The sequence below is a fragment of the Danio rerio genome, chromosome 13 (genome assembly GCF_049306965.1).
Source record: "Danio rerio strain Tuebingen ecotype United States chromosome 13, GRCz12tu, whole genome shotgun sequence".
NCBI lineage: Eukaryota > Metazoa > Chordata > Actinopteri > Cypriniformes > Danionidae > Danio > Danio rerio.
Genome location: NC_133188.1, coordinates 40,348,859 through 40,369,615, shown reverse-complemented (window position 1 = coordinate 40,369,615; position 20,757 = coordinate 40,348,859). Strand labels below are relative to the sequence as shown.

At 35.1% G+C, this 20,757-nt stretch overlaps 1 protein-coding gene across 5 annotated transcripts in view; it reads left to right on the top strand.

Moving 5' to 3' along the window:
* trim9 (tripartite motif containing 9) overlaps positions 1-20,757 on the top strand; it is a 42,761-nt gene that overhangs the window by 8,393 nt on the left and 13,611 nt on the right. For 3 of the 5 annotated variants that reach the window (NM_205563.1, XM_005156984.5, XM_005156983.5), the window contains 5 exon segments: positions 4,308-4,403; positions 4,502-4,624; positions 12,219-12,329; positions 14,954-15,107; positions 17,127-17,272. In NM_205563.1, the coding sequence (NP_991126.1) occupies positions 4,308-4,403; positions 4,502-4,624; positions 12,219-12,329; positions 14,954-15,107; positions 17,127-17,272 (630 nt within the window). 5 annotated transcript variants of the gene reach the window in all.

Sequence of the window (20,757 nt, the reverse complement as noted above, 5' to 3'; positions counted from 1 at the left end):
CGGAAGTCAATGAGAATTATTAATATTATTTATTACATTTCCCAATAATTGTATTTTATAAATGTCTACTCCTTCCCTAAACCCAACCGTCACAGTAATGTAGAAATAGATCTGGATCTGGAGCCTTCTGTATGAGTATAGCTGATTAACCATTTGGATAGATGATAACACCAGAAGGCCCCGTTTGGCCCATATCTATCAGCTGATAACCAATGATAACCCCCATTCAATCCAGCGATAACATTCGACTTGAGGTTATTACAATATTTTGTAGACTTTTATGACTTAAAAGATTATATTGTAACATAATCAATGTCAAAATGAAGTACCATGTTTTACTGCCTGATAAAGGGTTAACTAATGGGGATTGTATGTGGCAATGGTGTCCTTACTGCAAATACATTGATATATTATGTTTCTGTAACATTTCAGGTTATTACAGTATTTCGAAGTCTTTTATGGCTTAATAGATTATATTGTAATGTAATCAATGTCAAAATGATGTTAATTACCATTTTTTGCCTGATAAAGGGTTAACTTATGGGTACTGTATGAGGCAATGGTGTCCTCTATATCTGGTGATTTTAGCTATCATTTACAACAAAAGACATAAATATATGTTTCTGTAACACTTGAGGTTATTACAGTATTTTAAAGTATTTTATGGATTAAAAGAGTATATTGAAATGTAATCAATCTCAATATGATGTTAATAACCATCGTTTTTTGCCTGGTAAAGGGTTAACTAATGAATAGCGTATGTGGCAATGGTGTCCTTATTGCAGCCAAACGCTAGAGTTCTTTCTTATCTGGTGATTTTAGCTATATCATTGATGACAAAAGATTTAAATGTAGTATGTTTCTGCAACACATGAGGTTATTACATTATTTTAAAGTCTTTTAAGGGTTAAAAAATTATATTGTAATGTAATCAATAAAAATAATTACCATTCTTTGCCTGATAAAGGATTAACTAATGGGTGCTGTTTGTGGTAATGGTGTCCTTACTGCATCTTAACTCTAGAGAGTTCTTTATCTGGTGATTTTAGCCATCATATACAACAAAAGACATAAATATAGTATGTTTCTGTAACACTTGAGGTTATTACAGTGTTTTAAAGTCTTATAAGAGTATATTGTAACATAATGTCAAAAAGAAGTTAATTACCATGTTTTCTGCCTGATAAAGGGTTAACTGGTACTGTGTGTGGCAATGGTGTCCTTATTGCATCCTGACTTCTAGAGAGTCCTGTCTTATCAGATGATTTTAGCCACCCTTTATGACAAAGACATAAATATAGTATGTTTCTGTAACACTTGAGGTTATTACAGTGTTTTAAAGTCTCATAAGAGTATATTGTAACATAATGTCAAAAAGAACTTAATTACCATGTTTTCTGCCTGATAAAGGGTTAACTGGTACTGTGTGTGGCAATGGTGTCCTTATTGCATCCTGACTTCTAGAGAGTCCTGTCTTATCAGATGATATTAGCTATCCTTTATGACAAAGACATAAATATAGTATGTTTCTGTAACACTGCCCCTGCTGGGCTCTCATTATATGACTCTCATTGTAGGTGTTAGTGTGCTGATGTGTAGCGCTGTGGGTGTGAGTAATGCTGTAATGTGCTGGGCTTTAGTGTGTAAGGCTGTCACATGTAGGCCTCTGTAGTGTATAGGCTTTAATGTAGTATGTAGGCCATAGAAGAAAATTTGGAGCAGTGAGTTTCAGCCCTTGTTCTGCCATTTTTGTTCCTCGTTTGAGAACAGACCACAAATGAAAGTGGAGGTCTCTTGGCGGATGGTTGTCATGCTCAATGCTCCATCGTTTTACTAAGCCTGACGCACACACATACGCACATTAACTCCTCTTCCCATTCTCACCCACTCTCCAAATGACAGATTTAATGACTAACCTCTCGCAAATTATGTCACTTCCTCTCTTTACTTTCTATACACTTTTCGCGTTGAGCACTGATTTCCCATTATAGCATTGTTAAACTGCTAAAGGTGTTTAATGTGAAATTGTTAAGAGGATTAAAATGAATTACATGAACAAAATATGATAAATTATTGTTTTTAATAATCAAAATAAACAAACGTTTGAAGTAGGTTTAACATGATTCTGCTATCATATTTTAGTATAATGGTAACTAAGAGCCACTTTTAAAAACTTTGATTCTGATTAATATATAGATGCATGTTCTCAGTGGCTTTGGTGCATTTCTCACAACACTATTTACATTTGCACAACAGTTAATGCATTTCTCAAAACAATTAGCCATTTGTGCAAAGCATAGTAGCAGTTTCTCATTCCTTTCAACAAATTACAAATGCTTTTGGACATTCATTAATTGCTTTCATACAACTCTCTGCTGTTTATAACATGATCATTTGCTTATGTCTTGTCTGTCAAAATTAACTAAACTTGTAAATGCTGAAAAGTCATTCCATAAAACTAATAGTCCTCATTTCACTACTTAAGTCATTACATATATAAATGTTGAACTAGTTGTCAAAATCTGTTAAACAAATTTTATTTAAAAAATTTAATCTTTTTTTTCTGAAAATGTTTTCTAAATTAAACAATTTCATGAATGATTTACAGATGTTGTAGATATAGTTCCAATTTATACTGCAATATTGTTTACAGTTGTGTACAGCTCTGCCCAAAGGACATTTATGTTTGTTGTAAATAAGGGTGTATTTATTCTTTTGCACATTGCTGTGAATAAATTAGAATTGCGAAGAGCAAATGCAGTAAAAATGTGAAACATACTGTACATATTCAGTGTCTTAAACTTAGATACCTCACTAAATGCAGTGATGTCTAACTTTACTGTAGTTTGCAAATGGCTGTGCAAATAGAATATAGTGCTGTCTTGAGCATTTTCAGGAAGTGTCACCAAAACCTTATTGGAAAAAATGTAATAATGAAAACATGACAAAGCCATATTGTTTATAAACAATGGTGTCAGGATTTTTCATCTTGATGACACTGACACTTTCATTGGCATCAGTACTTGCTTTTGAGGAATGAGCTCTCCATTTTGAGCAAGTGACACACTTTTGCAGGTTATCTACTAGGTTTTGCAGTTTGTATTAATTGTTTTGACAAATGCATTATCTGTTGTGCAAATGTAAATAGTCTTGTGAGAAATGCATCAAAGCCACTGAGAAAAACTGTAACATGATTTAGCCCATGGCTAGCATGTTTTTATCAAGTTGATAGCATTGAACACTAGCATTTTCTAGCATGTCAACATGATTTGGGACAATGGTTGCATGTTTTGGAATGTTGTTAACATGATCCTGCATGAGATTAGTAACATCTTATTGCTAAAAATTGGCATGTTTTTCCAGCTGATAGATAGATAGATAGATAGATAGATAGATAGATAGATAGATAGATAGATAGATAGATAGATAGATAGATAGATAGATAGATAGATAGATAGATAGATAGATAGATAGATAGATAGATAGATAGTTTTTTAAAGTTTTTAACATATTGCTAGCATTAATTTTAAATTAGCAAATTTCAACAGATGTAAACATATGTAGCATGCTGCTAACATGATTTAACCCATTGCTAACATGTTTTATGTCATTAGCATAGTATATTTATATCATTTTAAGCACACCAACATTACTTGGGGCATTATTTCCATGTAATCGAATCATGTTAACGTGATCTTGCATATTTTTACCATATATAACATATAGTGGGGGCGAGGCAGTGGCGCAGTAGGTAGTGCTGTCGCCTCACAGCAAGAAGGTCGCTGGGTCGCTGGTTTGAACCTCGGCTCAGTTGACGTTTCTGTGTGGAGTTTGCATGTTCTTCCTGCCTTCGCATGGGTTTCCTCCGGGTGCTCCGGTTTCCCCCACAGTCCACAGACATGTGGCACAGGTGAATTGGGTAGGCTAAATTGTCCATAGTGTATGAGTGTGAATGTATGTGTGGATGATTCCCAGAGATGGGTTGCGGCTGGAAGGGCATCCGCTGCGTAAAAACTTGCTGGATAAGTTGGCGGTTCATTGCGCTGTGGCGACCCTGGATTAATAAAGGGACTAAGCCGACAAGAAAACAAATAAATGAACATATAGTGTAGACTAGATTTAGAAAAACAGTTATTTAGAAAGATTTAAAAACCAGAGCATTTGGTTATTATCACTCTTTATTAAATCGTTTTCAAGTCCGCTTTAATGTACTTTCTATTAATCTTACATCATGTTTTCCACAGAAATATTACACTCTTTACACTATAGTCTGTATGTCTCATCTCTCTCTGTCTTCATGTTTTCAGGGACAACTCTCTCAAGCACTGAATGTTCTGTCTGATCGGGCCACAGAGGCTAAAGAGTTCCTGGTGCAGCTCAGAAATATGGTCCAACACATACAGGTACAACACGCATGCACTAACACTTACACACTCGCACCAATGCAGTGCAATATCAAACCTTTATAATGATCTGATTCTTTCCTGATGGTGTGTTTCAGGAGAACGGAGTTGAATTTGAGGCGTGTTTGGTGGCCCAGTGTGATGCTCTGATTGAAGCTCTGAACCGCAGGAAAGCACAGCTTCTCAGCAGAGTAACCAAAGAACATGAACACAAACTCTCGGTAAGCGCAAACACACAACTTTCTCAAAGATTATCTTTCAGATAAAAGCTGTGTATGACAATTTTAAGAACTGTAGTGAAATGAAACGCTGGGTGCATAGACAACTATGGTCTCTAGTGATATTGTTCCATATTTAGCTATTTTAAGGGTCCGTCATTTGGCTATTGAGATCTATAAAAGGTGTACTGGCATTTAAAGTCAAAGAAGGAGCACGTTTTAATTTTCTCAAATATACTTTGTAGCATCTGAATTGTTTGTATCACTTCCAGGCCGAAGTATTTGACAATACATTAAAGCAAATTCCTTTTATATAAGGTAGTGAACCCTCATGTGGTTGATTGCATTCAAAAAGATACAAAATATGCCTACTTTCCACCGGCTGACCTAATTCTGAAATATTAAGGGATGTCATTTGTGTCTGTGATCCGATTGGCCAAAATGCATCTTAATGCCAGCTGTAAACAGAGCCAGGTATTAAGATAGCTCTGTGTGCTATTTTGGAGAATATGATCTGGTGATAATCATCCAAATTCCACAATTTGATTTCTTGGCAGGTTTAGTCACCGGCACCTTAAGGGTTTTTCAACATGTGTTAATAGTAGAGGTGATAAATAAATTCGATGCAAAGGGATTCATGCTTTGTCATTTTTCAGTAATACTCATCAGTAGTAAGAGAAGTAAAACTTTATATAAAGTTGCAGACTGCCAATCAGACCTTGGTCATTTGATCACTTGATGAAACAATCCAGCAAGCATTTCTTGTTTTTAAAAGATGTCTAATAGATGTCTTAAAAACGTCTAAACATAGTTGTCTTGGCTAAAACAAGGCTAAATCTGGGCTGTCAGTATAGTCATAAGAATAGGCCAAAACTAGCCTAGTCATTAAATAAAAAGAAATGAATGACTACACACATAAAGTCTGTCTAATCTCTCTACTTGACGACTAGTCTAGTTTTGGGCTTTTCTTAGATGTCTATTTGATTTCACTCATAGCCCAAGTTTAGCCTTGTTTTAGCCAAGCTGTCTTAAGTTTAGATGTCTATTAGACGTCTGTTAAGCACAAAATTGTTTACTGTGAAGTCCAAAATCTCATACTGCAGTATTTGTGTAAGTACTATATTTTAATATGATCTTACTACATGGCTGTTTGAAAATTACATTGTAAATACAGTACACTGTAAATACAGTTTTAAAAAGGTTGTGACTTGCATTATGGGACCTGGATCTCTGCTTTGTTGAGTTTTTATGTTAAACACAGTTTGACAAAGGGACTTTTATTTAAATTTTATTATTTTAAATATATATAATATAAAGAGAAATACGTCTGTAGAGTAAGAAAAAAACGTACTACTAGTTTATTACAAGGTTTTTGTAGACATAGGCTCAATCTGAAAACGTAGCCCTATTTACATATCTGGAGATCACGAATTATGTAACCAGAGCTACGTATGGCTGCATTTCATCTTTAAAGTGAACACTACAGGACGGTTTGATGCCGTTCCTTTTCGCACTTTCCAACTGATTGAATACTTCCATGAGGGTGGATTTCCTGCTGTTACCAGTTTATCCAGTTAGCTTGCCATGTATTTAGGTAGATTTGAGACACAGAGCGGAGTTGACCATGATGACGGGGTTTGAGTCCAGCAACGAACTATTCCAGAAAACAGGCAAGACAAAAACAAAATCCAAAAAATAAAATAAACAAGTGAATAACAGGGTGAAAATGTGGTAAAATCTGGAAATGTGGTAAAAATCAGGCTTGGGATTCGGTTGTGGTCGGTTGGGTTTAGGGCAGTGGGTAGGGAGTCAATCGGTGCTTTTAAAAAACACTATTAGTTGGGTTTAGAAAAGGAGGAAAGTGGTCAGTCAGTCAGTTGACAGCGGCCTCTAGTGGATTTACATGAGAATAGCAGGCACAAATGGCACTCTCGAGAAAAATTTGAGTTCTCAAAAAGCGTAAACAGCAGCCTCTGGTGGATTCGAGAAAGCAAAAACTGCAAAAAACTATTTGGCACTCTGCAGAAACGTATATTGCGCCACTTTTTCAAAATGAGCTTGGGTTAGTTTTTGTATCGTAATCTACAACACCAACCCAGTAAATATATCACTTTAAACTAATAAAAATGTTAATAAAAGTCACTTTTTCAAACTTTTCAAAGTTAAAAGTTGTTGGAGGTTAAGGTGCCATAATGCATACATAAATTTGGAAAAATAAAAATCACAAAATATAGAAAGCTGCTAATTTACAGATAATTTTTACAGTGTCTGGATTTGAGAAGTATGAATGAAATTTGTACATACTACAGTACATCTGCCCTTTATTGGTATCATGTGACCTGTCAGTTTCATCACTTTACTGTTGACTCCGATTTATAAATTCTTTCGCATGGCCTCATGCGATAGTTAGTAAAGTGTCCATTGGATGTGCACTTTAGAAAGTAGTAGGTCATTTCTGTACTTCTCACCTGTTTTATCGAATACTATGGATTCAGACATACTAACTTATCTCACATACTGCTTATCACATACTAAATAGTAGGGAAGTAGGGGATTTTGGATGATTTTGAAAGTAAAATGGGATGTTGTGCTGACAATATTGGACCTTAAAATAATATTGCACGACAAAAGTGTCAATAATTGTTTTCATTATGTGTTCCCTATTGCTTTTTCTGTTATTATACAGATTGCTTTATACATACTTAATACTTATGGAGGTTGTAAGCTGTCAAATACAGATGGACAAGTTTACATGGTCTTAAACAGCTTTCTTTCTTTCTTTGTTTTTATTTGACAAAACATAAGGTAATACACTTAATTCATCGAGGATATCACAAAGCTTTAAAAACAAAACTTATTTCCATTGTGGTCTATAAAGCAAAGTTAATCCAAGGCTGTCCTTTCAAATATTTAAATATGCAAAAAATGTTAGCCATTCATAGCAGCGGGTGTTTACTTCCGAGTCTACAATCTGCCATGCTTATTCAAACAATGTTTCGTGATGAAGGGAATGAAAACATGACAGAAAATTGCCTTTTACTTCTAAATGATTATGTTTTGGGTGTAAAAGTCTGGATAATGTTATACGTTGACCTCGGTAGATCAATACAAACCAAACAGTTTACAATAAATAAATGTGTTTAGCTAACATTTTGCATTACAGCAACAGATGTCCGGCGGTCAAACTAAGTTTTTTTCTTTCTGTTTTCCCATTATAAATTCATTAAATGTCTCTTCTGCCAGCGTTGGATATAGAATAGAGCTGCAGGCGCAGGGTTAATCATCAGCCATTGTTGCCGTGTCAGAACAGCCTGTTTCAAAACCAAGCTTCTGTGTCATATGAAAAGGTTTTCTTCCACAGAGGGAAAGAACGCAGTGTAGTGGTTAAAAATCTGGGCTATGAACAGGTTTAACCTCAAGTCATTGTGTCCTTGAATAAGACTCTGAATCTCAGGCAGCTCCAGTGAGACTGGCTGCACCTATAGTTAGTCTGCTGCCATTCTGTCTGGTTAAAATGCAGCTGAAGAATGCAGCCAAGGACCAAAACGCCTTTCATTTAACCAATCTTGGTACATTATTAAGTTCATCTGCGCAACAGTGTAATGACGTGTTTCTGGTTTGTTGGCTCTAGACGTTTCAAGACTAAAATGCATACATAGTCTAATGAAATATGATTATTTTTTGATCATCCTTTCTGTAATTTGTCAAAGTGCTTTCTGTACTCGTTGGTCAATAAAATGAGAGAAAATCCGGTTTTAAAAAAATGGTTCAGGGTCAGTAGATTTATCTTACTTTAAACATTGGATTACAATTGATGAGAAGTAAAAAACACAATTGTTAAATTAAGAAAAAAAAACCATTATGATAATCTCACAATAAATATAAATGTATGTTTTTTGACTAATTTAGTCTAATTACTAAATAAAAAATATTTTATACATTTTAATGTAGGTTTTAATAATAAACATATTCAATAATAATTGTATTAATTAACATAATTGTTATACTATATAATTTATATAATGCCTAAATTCACTTGCAATTTTAAAGCATTTAAATTTTAGCTTTTAATGATAATTAAAAAATATATATTTATACAAAAATACAGTGATTTTAAATTTGATTTTAAAATTGTTAAAAAATAACATATAAAATTAAAAACATTAAAAAAAATCAACTATTTAATTTTTTAAGTCGACTCAACTATGGTGTATAATATTCATTAATTTATTTCCTTCGGCTTAGTCCCTTTATTAATCTGGGGTCGCCACAGCGGAACCAACTTATCCAGCTCCAGCATATGTTTTACACCGCAGATGCCCTTCCAACTGCAGCCCATCACTGGGAAACACCCATACACTCTAATTCACACACTTACACTACAGTTGATTTAATTCACATTTACTCCATGTCTTTGAACTGTGGGGTAAACCGGAGTACCCAGAGGAAACCCACGCGAATACAGGGAGAACGTGCAAACTCCACACAGAAATGCCAACTGACCACAGATGCCTTCTTTACCTTCTTGCTCTGAGGTGACAGTGCTAACCACTGAGCCATCGTGTCGCCCACAATGAATATAAATGTACATTTCTTTTTTCATCATTTTTTTATTTATTTATGCAAAATCTAAATAAAAAATATTTGATTAATTTGAATAACGGCGGTTCGTTCCGCTGTGGCGACCCCGGATTAATAAAGGGACTAAGCCGACAAGAAAATGAATGATTAATTTGTATAACAGTTATTTTTCATAAACATATTAAGTAATTTAATTAATTAACATCTTATTATGTACTGTACAATGTTTGTAATGCTTAAATTCACAAACATTTTAAAAGCATTTGGGTTTTAGCTTTTAGTGATATTATTTAACATTTATTATGCAATTATACAAAAATACAGTGACATTTATACTCAAAATTGTGAAGAAAAAAAGAATTAAAAAATATTTACGAAAATAAAAAAATTATATAAACTATTTTTCTATCAAATGTTTAGGCGACGCAGTGTCACAGTAGGTAGTGCTGTTGCCTCACAGCAAGAAAGTCGCTGGTTTGAGCCTCGACTGGGTCAGCTGACGCTTCTGTGTGGAGTTTGTATGTTCTCCCTGCATTCGCATGGGTTTCCTCCGGGTGTTCCAGTTTCCCCCAAAGTCATGCAGTACAGGTGAATTGGGTAGGCTAAATTGTCCATAGTGTACGAGTGTGAATGAGTGTGTATGGATGTTTCCCAGAGATGGGTTGCAGCTGGAAGGGCATTCGCTGCGTAAAATATATGTTGGATAAGTTGGCAGTTCATTTTGCTGTGGCGACCCTGGGTTAATAAAGGGACTAAGCCGAAAAGAAAATGAATAAATGAATGTTGTTAATTTTACAGTAATTTATACTTGCTTACTTGAATGATTACTGCGCTCAGTTTGATATTAATATTAATATTATTATTTATTATTATTATTATTATTATCTATAGTCTAGTCCATTAATATTACTGTTCTATTTGACGTACTAAAATGGTCTTGATGTCCTCTGCTAAGAGTAGAATATGAGAATTGTTGCTTTTGCCAGCATCATATGTAGGCCTATTCTCTCCTCCGGTCTCCATGGTGCCACAGGCCTGTTTCCATGGCTACAAAGATGCCGGGCTTCTAGCTTTGTCCAGTGGTTCTGTGAGACGACACAGCATTTCTTCACTTTTTTATGTAAATGTCCTTGCAAAATGACATTTTTTTGTGATTGTGTGTCATTTTGCGGACTGCAGCTTTGAAACAGAGTTCACTTGGACATCATCATCATCCTGAACTATCAGTAGTTTTCAGGAAAATGTGAAAATTCCATTTTTCTCAGCTGTCAGAAAGCATTGTTTCAGATTGGATAAGATGACAGGCGGCACAGTCAGCTAAAATGTTGTTGACTTTCAATTTTATGAAAACATGATGGGTGATATGCGGTACACTTACTGGCCACTTTATTAGGTATACCTGTGCAACAGCTTTTTAACGCAAATTTCTAATCAGCTAATCACATGACAGCAACTCAATGTGTTTTGGCAGGTAGACATGATCAAGATGATCTTTTGCATTTCACACTGAGCATCAGAATGGGGAAGAAAGGTGACATACGTGACATTGAAAGTGGCATGGTTGTTGGTGCCAGACGGGCTGGTCTGAGTATTTCGGAAACTGCTGATCTACTGGGATTATCACGCACAACCATCTCTAGGGTTTAAAGATAATGCTCTGAAAGAGAGAAAATATCCGGTGAGTGGTAGTTCTGTGGGCACAAATGCCTTGTTGATGCCAGAGCTCAGAGGAGAATGGCCATCTGAAGCATCTTGTCTTTAAGCAATAGCTCCCCCAAAAATGACGGCAGCAAAGTTCCTTGAATATTACGCCAGAATCAGATTACAGTTTCTAGCCATGTTGATCTAAAAATAGCTTCTTCAAATTTTCTATTTGTCTTACTACACAATGTAACTACAGAAGAGTCAAGTTTGGAATAGGAAAATCTCTCTTTTTTTTAAATAAGATGCTACGGTCTAAACCACTTCAATGATTTATGCTAAGGTGCTAAAAGTTCTCCCGCCAGACCTGGAGATTGACTGAATGGAAAACGCAGCTGTTTAACTCTAGGCATAACTTGTAAAATGAGCCTGTTTCCAAAAAATGGTGGAGTGTTCCTTTAAAACTAATAATGTGCGCACGTAAAATAAACATTGTCAATTTTTAATTAATAAAGACTTTAAATTTAATGCTGGATTCACACCACATGCAAAATTAGGTACAGTATATGTGTAGATTACATACGAAGTCAATGCAAATGTGCAAAAATTTGTGCAAATTTTCAAAAGGCAGCATGAATGACATAATGCATAACATGTTTGACGTAAGTGCGCAGAATTCACCTAAATTGCGTCTTTCAAACAAATGCAAATAATTACACTTGACCAGAAATTTCACAAAAATCATCCCCCAATAGAGTGAGTGATGCAATGCTCTGTGTTTATTGTGAGCCCAGCATAAGGTCTGTCTTTGCTGGTTTAAACGGTAAGTCACGTCCACCCACCACCCTTCCCAGTCTGTCAATATTAGAATAGTTCTGTCTGCTTCGGTCTCATTCTGCATTTGAATGGATCTCGTAGTGCTCTATGTTGGAATCATTTCACTATAGTTAGATTCTCTTAGAGGACTCATGTGTGTACATGCGTATCATGTAAAGAAGATATGGCTGATATGTTTAAGAAGAGGTAGGAGGGACACTTACAGACACTAGCATTCCATTAAAAAATTCCATTGCTGATGGGTTTTAGTAGTATTGGGGGGTTTTGTGTGTGTGTGTGTGTGTGTGTGTGTGTGTGTGTGTGTGTGTGTGTGTGTGTGTGTGTGTGTGTGTGTGTGTGTGTGTGTGTGTGTGTGTGTGTGTGTGTGTGTGTGTGTGTGTGTGTTTAAAGGTCAGTGATGTGTGTTGCTGCTCAGAGAGGATGCTTAGAAATGGTCCTGCTGTTGCTTAGCAACTCAGCCTCAGCACCACTATCACAGATTCATTCTCTTTCTCTTTTCTTTCTGCCGTTTCATCTTGTTTTTTGTTTTTTTTCTCAGGTGGTTCGTGATCAGATCTCGCACTGCACGGTGAAGTTGAGGCAGACCACAGGACTAATGGAGTACTGTCTGGAGGTTATCAAAGAGAACGATCCCAGCGGCTTCCTGCAGGTCCGAGACATTTAACATCACACTAACCAAGCTTATCTGCTGATGCTGGCTGAAAGTTAGAGCTCATATACAATAGAGAAAGATCTGACATAACTTCTAATGGATAGGAAAGTATAAGGCCCATTTTAAAGGTGTACAAAGATCACGATCAATTTGACATGAATCTAATTGGATTTTTGGATTTAGACTGCTTTTCTGAAAGTCCTATTGTCTAGTAGATCTTTCATCAGAGAGTACTGCAGAAAAGATTTATTTTAGCAAACGTTATTGACTAAATTTTAAATTTGTCTTTGCAATAATTTAAGTTAATTCTTGCAAACATATTGTTAAAACAGAATATTTTATAATGTTGGACCTTCAGTTAATCTTAAATTAATTTACGCTTTCATGTTGTATGTGAGCAATATCACACGAGTAGCAGTGCGATGTGACTGTAAATCTGCACTGCTGGGAGATCCCACCAGTGATGATATACAGCCACATCGCACTGCTACGAGTGTGAAATTGCGTTTATACAACAGCTCGACCACACAATCGTGTATAAAAAAAAAGAAAATCAAACACAGAGAGTCTCAAAATCCTTTTGTAAGAGGAGCTACTTTCTTTCACGCCATTCATTTACACCTGCAGCTGACGTCAGAACAGCTGACGCAGTGGCTAATTTCACCAATGTCACTTTAGAGCTAGTATTTGAATGATTTTCTAGCGTAATGTCTAAAGTGATGACAAAACAGCTGATTTTGCTCATAATTTAAGATTATAAAGTTGAACGGCATGAAATGCTATCAGTCTAGAGATTTCCCAGTATTTCTCTGTTGCAATTAGGAGATCACAATAATTAATCCAGAAAAAGCTGAAGCAATACAATCACTACCAGATTACTGTTGTCTTTGTGATAACTAAAACACTAAACACATGCGGGCATTTCTTCCTTCTTTCTGTTTACTAAACTAGCCTGCAGTAATGAAAACAGGAGACTCATTAGAAACAGATGGCCATCTCCAGTTTTTTGACCTTAAGTTGAGTGCCATCTAACACTCAACACACTACAGTTACTGTGGTGTAAATACAGCACTACAACATACGAAATAGAGTGATCAACTTAAAAAGTCACCTACCAGTTTTATAATGATTTGATCAGCAGTGGTTTAAAATTTCTTTGGGTTTTTCCTCATGTAAGGGCTTGTTATGCGGTCTCTGTCTCAATCTTATGGATGAACATCGTCAACCTTCTTGGGCCTACTCAGTGACAGGCTAATGGCCGCTGACACGCTGTCTCTAAGAAATTATAAATATTTTAAAATAGGTACTATCCTTATAAATAAACTGCATAGCTTATATGCAATCTAAACAACTACATTCACAAAAAGCCTCAAAAGTACAGTATGTTGCACAAAAGCAGCAATATTTGTCAAACTGTAGAGTGTCCTCTGCTTGTTGCTGTATGTGGGCGAAGTAGTGGGTAAAGAGCCTGCACCAGTGCTGTTACTAGCAGAATATCGCACGGCTATCAGCCAATCAGATTCAAGAACCAGACAGAACTGATGTATACATTTAGTTTTATAATTTGAGGTTTAGTTTTGATTGTTTCCCTTTAAAAAGAAATTAAATTAAAAAAACTAAGAAATAATCTTGGAATATCTGAATTCACTTTGAATTCACACATTTTGAAAATGTTTTAGTTTTAATATCTAGTGTTTTATTTAACATGTAAAAATTGTTGTACACTGTAGTGTTTTTATAAAATTAGAATACAGGTCAGCCATTATTTTTAACTGTATAATTTTCCCAATTTATCTATATTTATATATCAGACATTTATCAGTTATAACCATAGCATAAAATTAAGTGGCTTATCTATATTGGCCAGAATTTGAAAGTCATAATAGACATTGCTGTTGTGAATATTGTGCAGAAATTGCTTGCAAGCCAGTGTGATATTATCACATATGCTAATGATTTCATTGTGGAACTTTGTACATTCATTCATCAATTTTCCTTTGGCTTAGTCCCTTATTTATCAGGGGTCACCACAGTGGAATGAACAGCAGACTATTCCGGCATATGTTTTACACAGAAGATGCCCTTTAAGCTGCAACCCAGTGTTGAGAAAAGCCCACTCACACTCACATTCACACACACACACTCATGCACTATGGCCAATTTTTTTAGTTCACCCAATTTACCTATAGCGCATGTCTTTAAACAGTGAAGGAAACCCACGCAAACACGGAGAGAACATACAAACTCCACATAGAAATGCCAACTGACCCAGCTGGGACTCAAACCAGCGGGCTTATTCTTGCTGTGAAGCATCTGTGATAATCCCAGAGCCATTTATTAATTCCAAAAGAATGATACCTGAAATATAAACATAACACTGCTTATCCATTAGCATTCATTAAAAGGCTCATCAATTCCTCATAAATATGTAAAAAGTTTGTGAGAAGAGTGTGTTTTTCCAAACTCCTTCTCAATGACACCTTCGCCTTTCAAAACTTTCCTGATCACAGACGGATTCCAGCTCCGAGGACTCTTATTAAATGAACAGAAGGTCATGCATTTACATAAGGGCAGTACTTCATTAATGTGACTTAATAGCGTGTAATGTATTCTGAATGCAGATCTCGGATGCTCTGATCAGACGGGTCCATATGACGGAGAATCAGTGGGGGAAAGGCTCTCTGACCCCCCGCATGAGCAGTGACTTTGACCTGACGCTGGACAGCGGGCCTCTGCTGCAGACCATACACCAGCTAGACTTTGTGCAGATGAAGGGTGAGCCAATCTGTCTGTCTGTTTCAGCATAGTTTGTAAATGAATGAGGTCTGTGGGTTCTTGGGTATTGTGCAATATTAAGGCTACAAATGCAACTCATTATATATGCATTTCTGTTCCATGCAGCAGTTGGTTAATGCTTTTTGCGGCAATCATTTCAGTAATAAGAATTCATAAGTTTCAATTTATGAAAGATGGATAACTTCTGCAATACATGCTCGGTGTGAACTTGTGCATGTAAATGGTTAGCTAAGCTACTATGTATAGGTCAAATGTAAGAGTATTTAAGACCTTTTTGGGACTATTATGAATGAAATTTAGTATTAAATTATGACAAAAAAAATGGCTTGAAAAGTCCATTCATTTATTCAAACTGATCATTACTTTAAGTGCTGCAAATACATTTCAATTAAATATTTTTAGACTCTTTAGGACCTCCAGAACCTGGCAAGTATTTTAATTTTTGTTGTTCGGCAGATCTGTTTTAGGAGAGTTATGCTATTGTTTTTGATTTTTTGATCAGTTGAAGTGTCAGTGTTGACAGATATTTACACATAAAACAACCAAAAGCAAACCCCCCGAAAAAAAAATAAGTTCAAATTTTATATTTCGCAAATTGATACTGAATCTCTAACCCAAACATCGTCTTCACACATTATTAACTCTCAAATTACTTTATTAATGCTGTCACATTACGTTTTTCCTGATCAGTTGTCAGTTGATTAGTTGATTTCTCATGTCGTTCTAAACCAATGAGACCTTTGTTAATTTTCACAGCATAAATTAAACATTTTAAGATGAAATCCGAGAGCTCTCTCATCTTCCATTGACAGTAATGTTCCAGAGACTTTCAAAATCCAGAAAAGGAACTGTAAGAAAGTATAAATAAGACATTGTTCAATTTTGTCTCCCACATCAGGTCAGAGTGTGTATTTGTTTTGACCCTGTTGAGTATGACCCTGTATTAAGTATCACCCTGTTTTTGCTGTAGTATAAGTGTTCTTGGAGCTTTCTATGATAACAATTGAAACACTGAAGTTACACAAAGTTTTTTGAACTAGGTTTGTCAACAGTATCATTTTCGGTACCAATCGGTACTGAAATTTGCTAACTTTGGAGTGCTGTTAAGCGAGATCATAACTACAGCATTGATCAGTTGATATGTCTATGAGCTGACTCAAAAGCGCTTCATGCATCTGTGTATGCATTTGATGAACAGAGGTGAAGAGGAAAACCAATGATCTTCAAGGCCAATCACAGTCATATCTGTTGAGCCTGGCCAATCAGTGGTGTTTTAGAGCAGGACTCAAATGTTTGCAGGACATTTTTAAAACTCAGTACCAATTTCTACCGAAGTCGATACTTTTGACAACTCTACTTTGAACATGTCTTGACCATTGTTGTTTGTGGATGATTAGAGAGCTCTCTGATTTCAACTAAAATGGCAATAAAATATTTGTGTCTTGAAGATGTAGGAAGGTTTTAATGGCTTAGAACAACATGAGGGTGAGTAATTAAATACAGAATTTTATTTTTGGGGTGAATTAATCTTTTATACCTGGCAAGTTCAATGACATAGAGCTTATAATAACTGGATCTGGCAACATGACAGAGCAGAGGCTGCTATGAATCTGCACCATCAATTTATTTACCAGCATGACTTTAAATACAGTTAAAGATACAATTATTTGTCTTCTTGTGATTAACAGGATTAACAGAGCATGAAACTTTTTACAGAATTTCCTAAAATATTCTTTCTTCTGGAAAAAGTCTTATTTCTTTTATTATGGCTAGAATACAAGCAGTTTTAAATTTAAGGTTAAGATCTCGTCTGTGTTTGTGCCTGATTGGGTGTGTTTCCTTTATTTCTGCATAGCTTTTCTTAATGACACAGTAGGACAGAACACTGGACCCAGAATAACTCTGTCTTTGTCTTTGGCTCTGTGTGTGTGTGTGTGTGTGTGTGTGTGTGTGTGTGCGTGCGTGCGTGCGTGTGTGTGTGTGTGTGTGTGTGTGTAGTTCCAGCTGCTCCTATTCTTCAGTTAGAGGAGTGCTGCACTCAAACCAGCAGCGCCACTCTGTCCTGGAAACAGCCGCCCCTCTCCACCATCGCTGTGGACGGGTATATTCTAGAGCTGGATGATGGCACTGGAGGCCAGTTCAGAGTGAGTCACATATACTGTACATACAGTGAAGCTTTCTGCATTAATCACGTCCTCTGGATTATTCAGCTTTCTATAAAACATAGGATGTACAATGTTTCTTCCATGTATCTGTTATTAAAGGATAACTACTTAAGTGTTTCATATTTTATGTACAATAAGAACACCCCATTTTGAAAATGAATATTTTTATCTATTTCTCAGTATTATAGTAATATTATAGTAATATTTTGGTGCATTTGAACAAAACAGATATATAATAAACATATATAAAAATTTATTAAAGTAATATTTTAGTCCCTAAACAACTTTAGAAATAGATAGATAATACATTTAAATGCCAAATATTGGCAAAAACAAAAATTCAACAAAAGTTTACGATAATTTTTGGTTTCTTTTGATTTTTGCTCTTTAAAATTTTTTCTTACTAACATAAATTTTGGCTACTAATTTTTGGATCTTTCTCTTAAATTATTTTATTAGACTAACTATTATTAGATTAAGCTTCCTATAGAAAATATTCATTTAAATGAGACGATTGTGAGCAGTGTACTCGTAAGTACTAAGCATCGTATAAACAAAATTGTATAAAACAGTAAATTGTTAAAATTATATTAAAATAAGTCACCTTTTTAGATTTTGTTCCTTATAGAAAAAGTAAGAGATGGCAAAATTAAAAATATATATATACATATACAATATTTTTACAGTGCATATATTGGCTTGAAGCATTTTTAAAGTGTTCATTTTTTATTTCTAAAAACATGTTTTTACAAATACTTAAAAATATTAGAACAATGAAATAAAAATACATATTTTTCATCACTGTATCTTTCTATTAAGAAATATACAGTACATGACCAATGAATAAAAATACAAAATCATGTTCTTATTAATAGAATAATTAAAGGCGCAGTATCTAAGTTTGACATCCAGTAGTTACACCAAGGTGTTGCATTCCGGGATCAAAACAAAGCAAGCTCAGGTTGCCAGATTGAGGACCAGGAGCAGGAGCGAACCTGACAATCGAGCCTAAAGGCTGATTTAATTTGTGTTCTTTTTAAAAGCAGCAGCACCCGATAGAAGCAATATTTCCATATTAAAAGGAGTTTTTGTTCTAACCAACACCTCAAATTATTAAATTAGAAACGGCTTCTGTTTCTTGCAGCTGAACAAAAAACTGACAATAATCACCTCAGTTACACGTCATGTGCTTTATTCAGTGTTAAATGCTAATAATTTGAGTTTGAATGCCATTTTACATGACATTTATTACCATACTACTGAAAGCAGCAGCAGCAGATAGTTCACCTTAGATCTTGAAAATAAAAAACCATTTGACAACCATGTACATTTAATAATGGTAAAAAGGTTTAATGTGTATTAATTAGATTATAAACCTTACCATTTCATGAGTGAGTGCATATTATGTGCTTTTAAATGGCTGTATTTAAAATTTTGTCATGTTTCGTCTGGAGAAAACACAAATCTTGTCACGTTGCGTGTTGTTAGGACGCAGAGTTACAATGTAACCTGCTCATCTAATGTTCACGCTCGTAATATTTATATTATTTCCTGATTAATAACCTAATGTGAAACTCTGAATCTGCATCTCATTTCGGGGCTGTTACTGTCCACCGGAGGTTGCATTTTGGTCATGTGCGAATGTTTTGAGCACCTTCCTGAATAAATGAATGAAATATGCTGGTTTCCAACAAGGCTATCTGGAGAGCTGAAATATAATTGGCTTAACTGGAAGTGGGCAGGTTTAAAGAACCAAAACAAAGACAGCGTTCCGGCACATAACTTGCATTTTCAAAGCAGAATATCTGTTTTTCAGATAAACAAGAATGTTCAGTTGGCATTTTTCTCAAATATCTGCAAGCATATTATGGTATTTTTATGCTTTAGAACAATCAAAAACTTACATCCATCACCTTTAATAAGAAATAATTAGAATTTTATCAAAACAATATGTATTTACTTAATATAAATTTCCGAAAAAACTAGCCACAACAACAATGCATTCACTTGAAAGGAAAGGAAGGAGAGTGTGTGGATAACATAATTTACCTCGAAACAAATCAAAAACGTTATTCATGAATTGCCATGTTGCTTCTAAACACCAAAAACCATACCAAAAGCAAAAAAAGTGTGGAGCTAAAAATGCTTGTAATGTCTATTAGTAAATTTTGTAATGGCATAAAAAAAATGATGTAAAATATTGTGAGAAAAGTATCATGTTTCACGTTCATAGCAGCATTCACCAAGTAAAATCGCTATAATAATGACTATTCTAAACAAATGGAAACCAAGAGAGCCCATGCATTAATATTTTTTGCTCTAGTATAATTTTTCATTTTTTGATGTGGACACAGTAAACACAATCTGAATTTTAGATGCGACATTTCTGGCTCAGTGGTCTGAGCAATAAATTCCTCAGAAGGAACAAAAAATGGTGTGATTTGTTCATGTGTACACACACGCACACACACACACTCATTCAATGTCAGAGTGTATTGTATTATGGTTTGTCTTATGTCTATGGAAACCAAAGATTGAGTGTCATTTATTTCAGTGACAAAGGACATGTATGTATTTTTTATTAAAAAGTCAAGACCAGAGGAATGTCTCATCGCACATTTGCTGCACAATGCCTGAAGTCTGAAGATGATTCATGCCTCTCACTGCAGGAGTCTATTTATATATTTCCCCAAGACCACTGCGTTCGCAAACACACACGCATATATATAAATCATACCTAAAAAAAAATGGTCAGTAACTGCATTTTAAAAGAAGGGTGCATTTACTTGATCAAAAACTAATTAAAACTCATTGAAATATTCTTACAATTTAAAATAACTGTTTTCTATGTGAAATATAAATGAATTTTTTCCTGTGATTGCGTAATGCCATTACTCCAGTCTTTAGTGTCATGTGATCCTTGAAAACACGTTCTAACATGCTGATTGAGCTGATGCTCAAGAATCATAAATTCCTATTATCAATGTTAAAATAAGCTGTGCTGCTTAATACTTCTGAATCCATCATAACATTAAAAGCATGAAAACAGACGGAGGAGGTCACGTGTTTTCTGACTACCACTAAATGTGATCTAAGTGATGTGATCACAAAATAAATCACCTGAGATTACACAAAAGCATTAAAATACTCTCTGTCAGGCACATATTGTCACCTACACACACACAGACACACACACTCAACTACCCTCTAAACAGGCCAAGCTCTTATTTTAGAAAGCCAGGTTCATGTGTTCTCATATTTGCTCCATTTTTTGGGTTGATTTTTAGCAGCAGTATCACATTGTGTTTTCCCCAAGATATTCATCAGCATTAACTAGCAAATGAACACAACCGTCTATAGGAATTAAATCCAAACATAAAGAAAATGTATGTGTAAGTAAGCATACTGCAGAAATTGAACACACACAAAGCATGCTAGCATTGAAAGGGTTTAATATGCATACT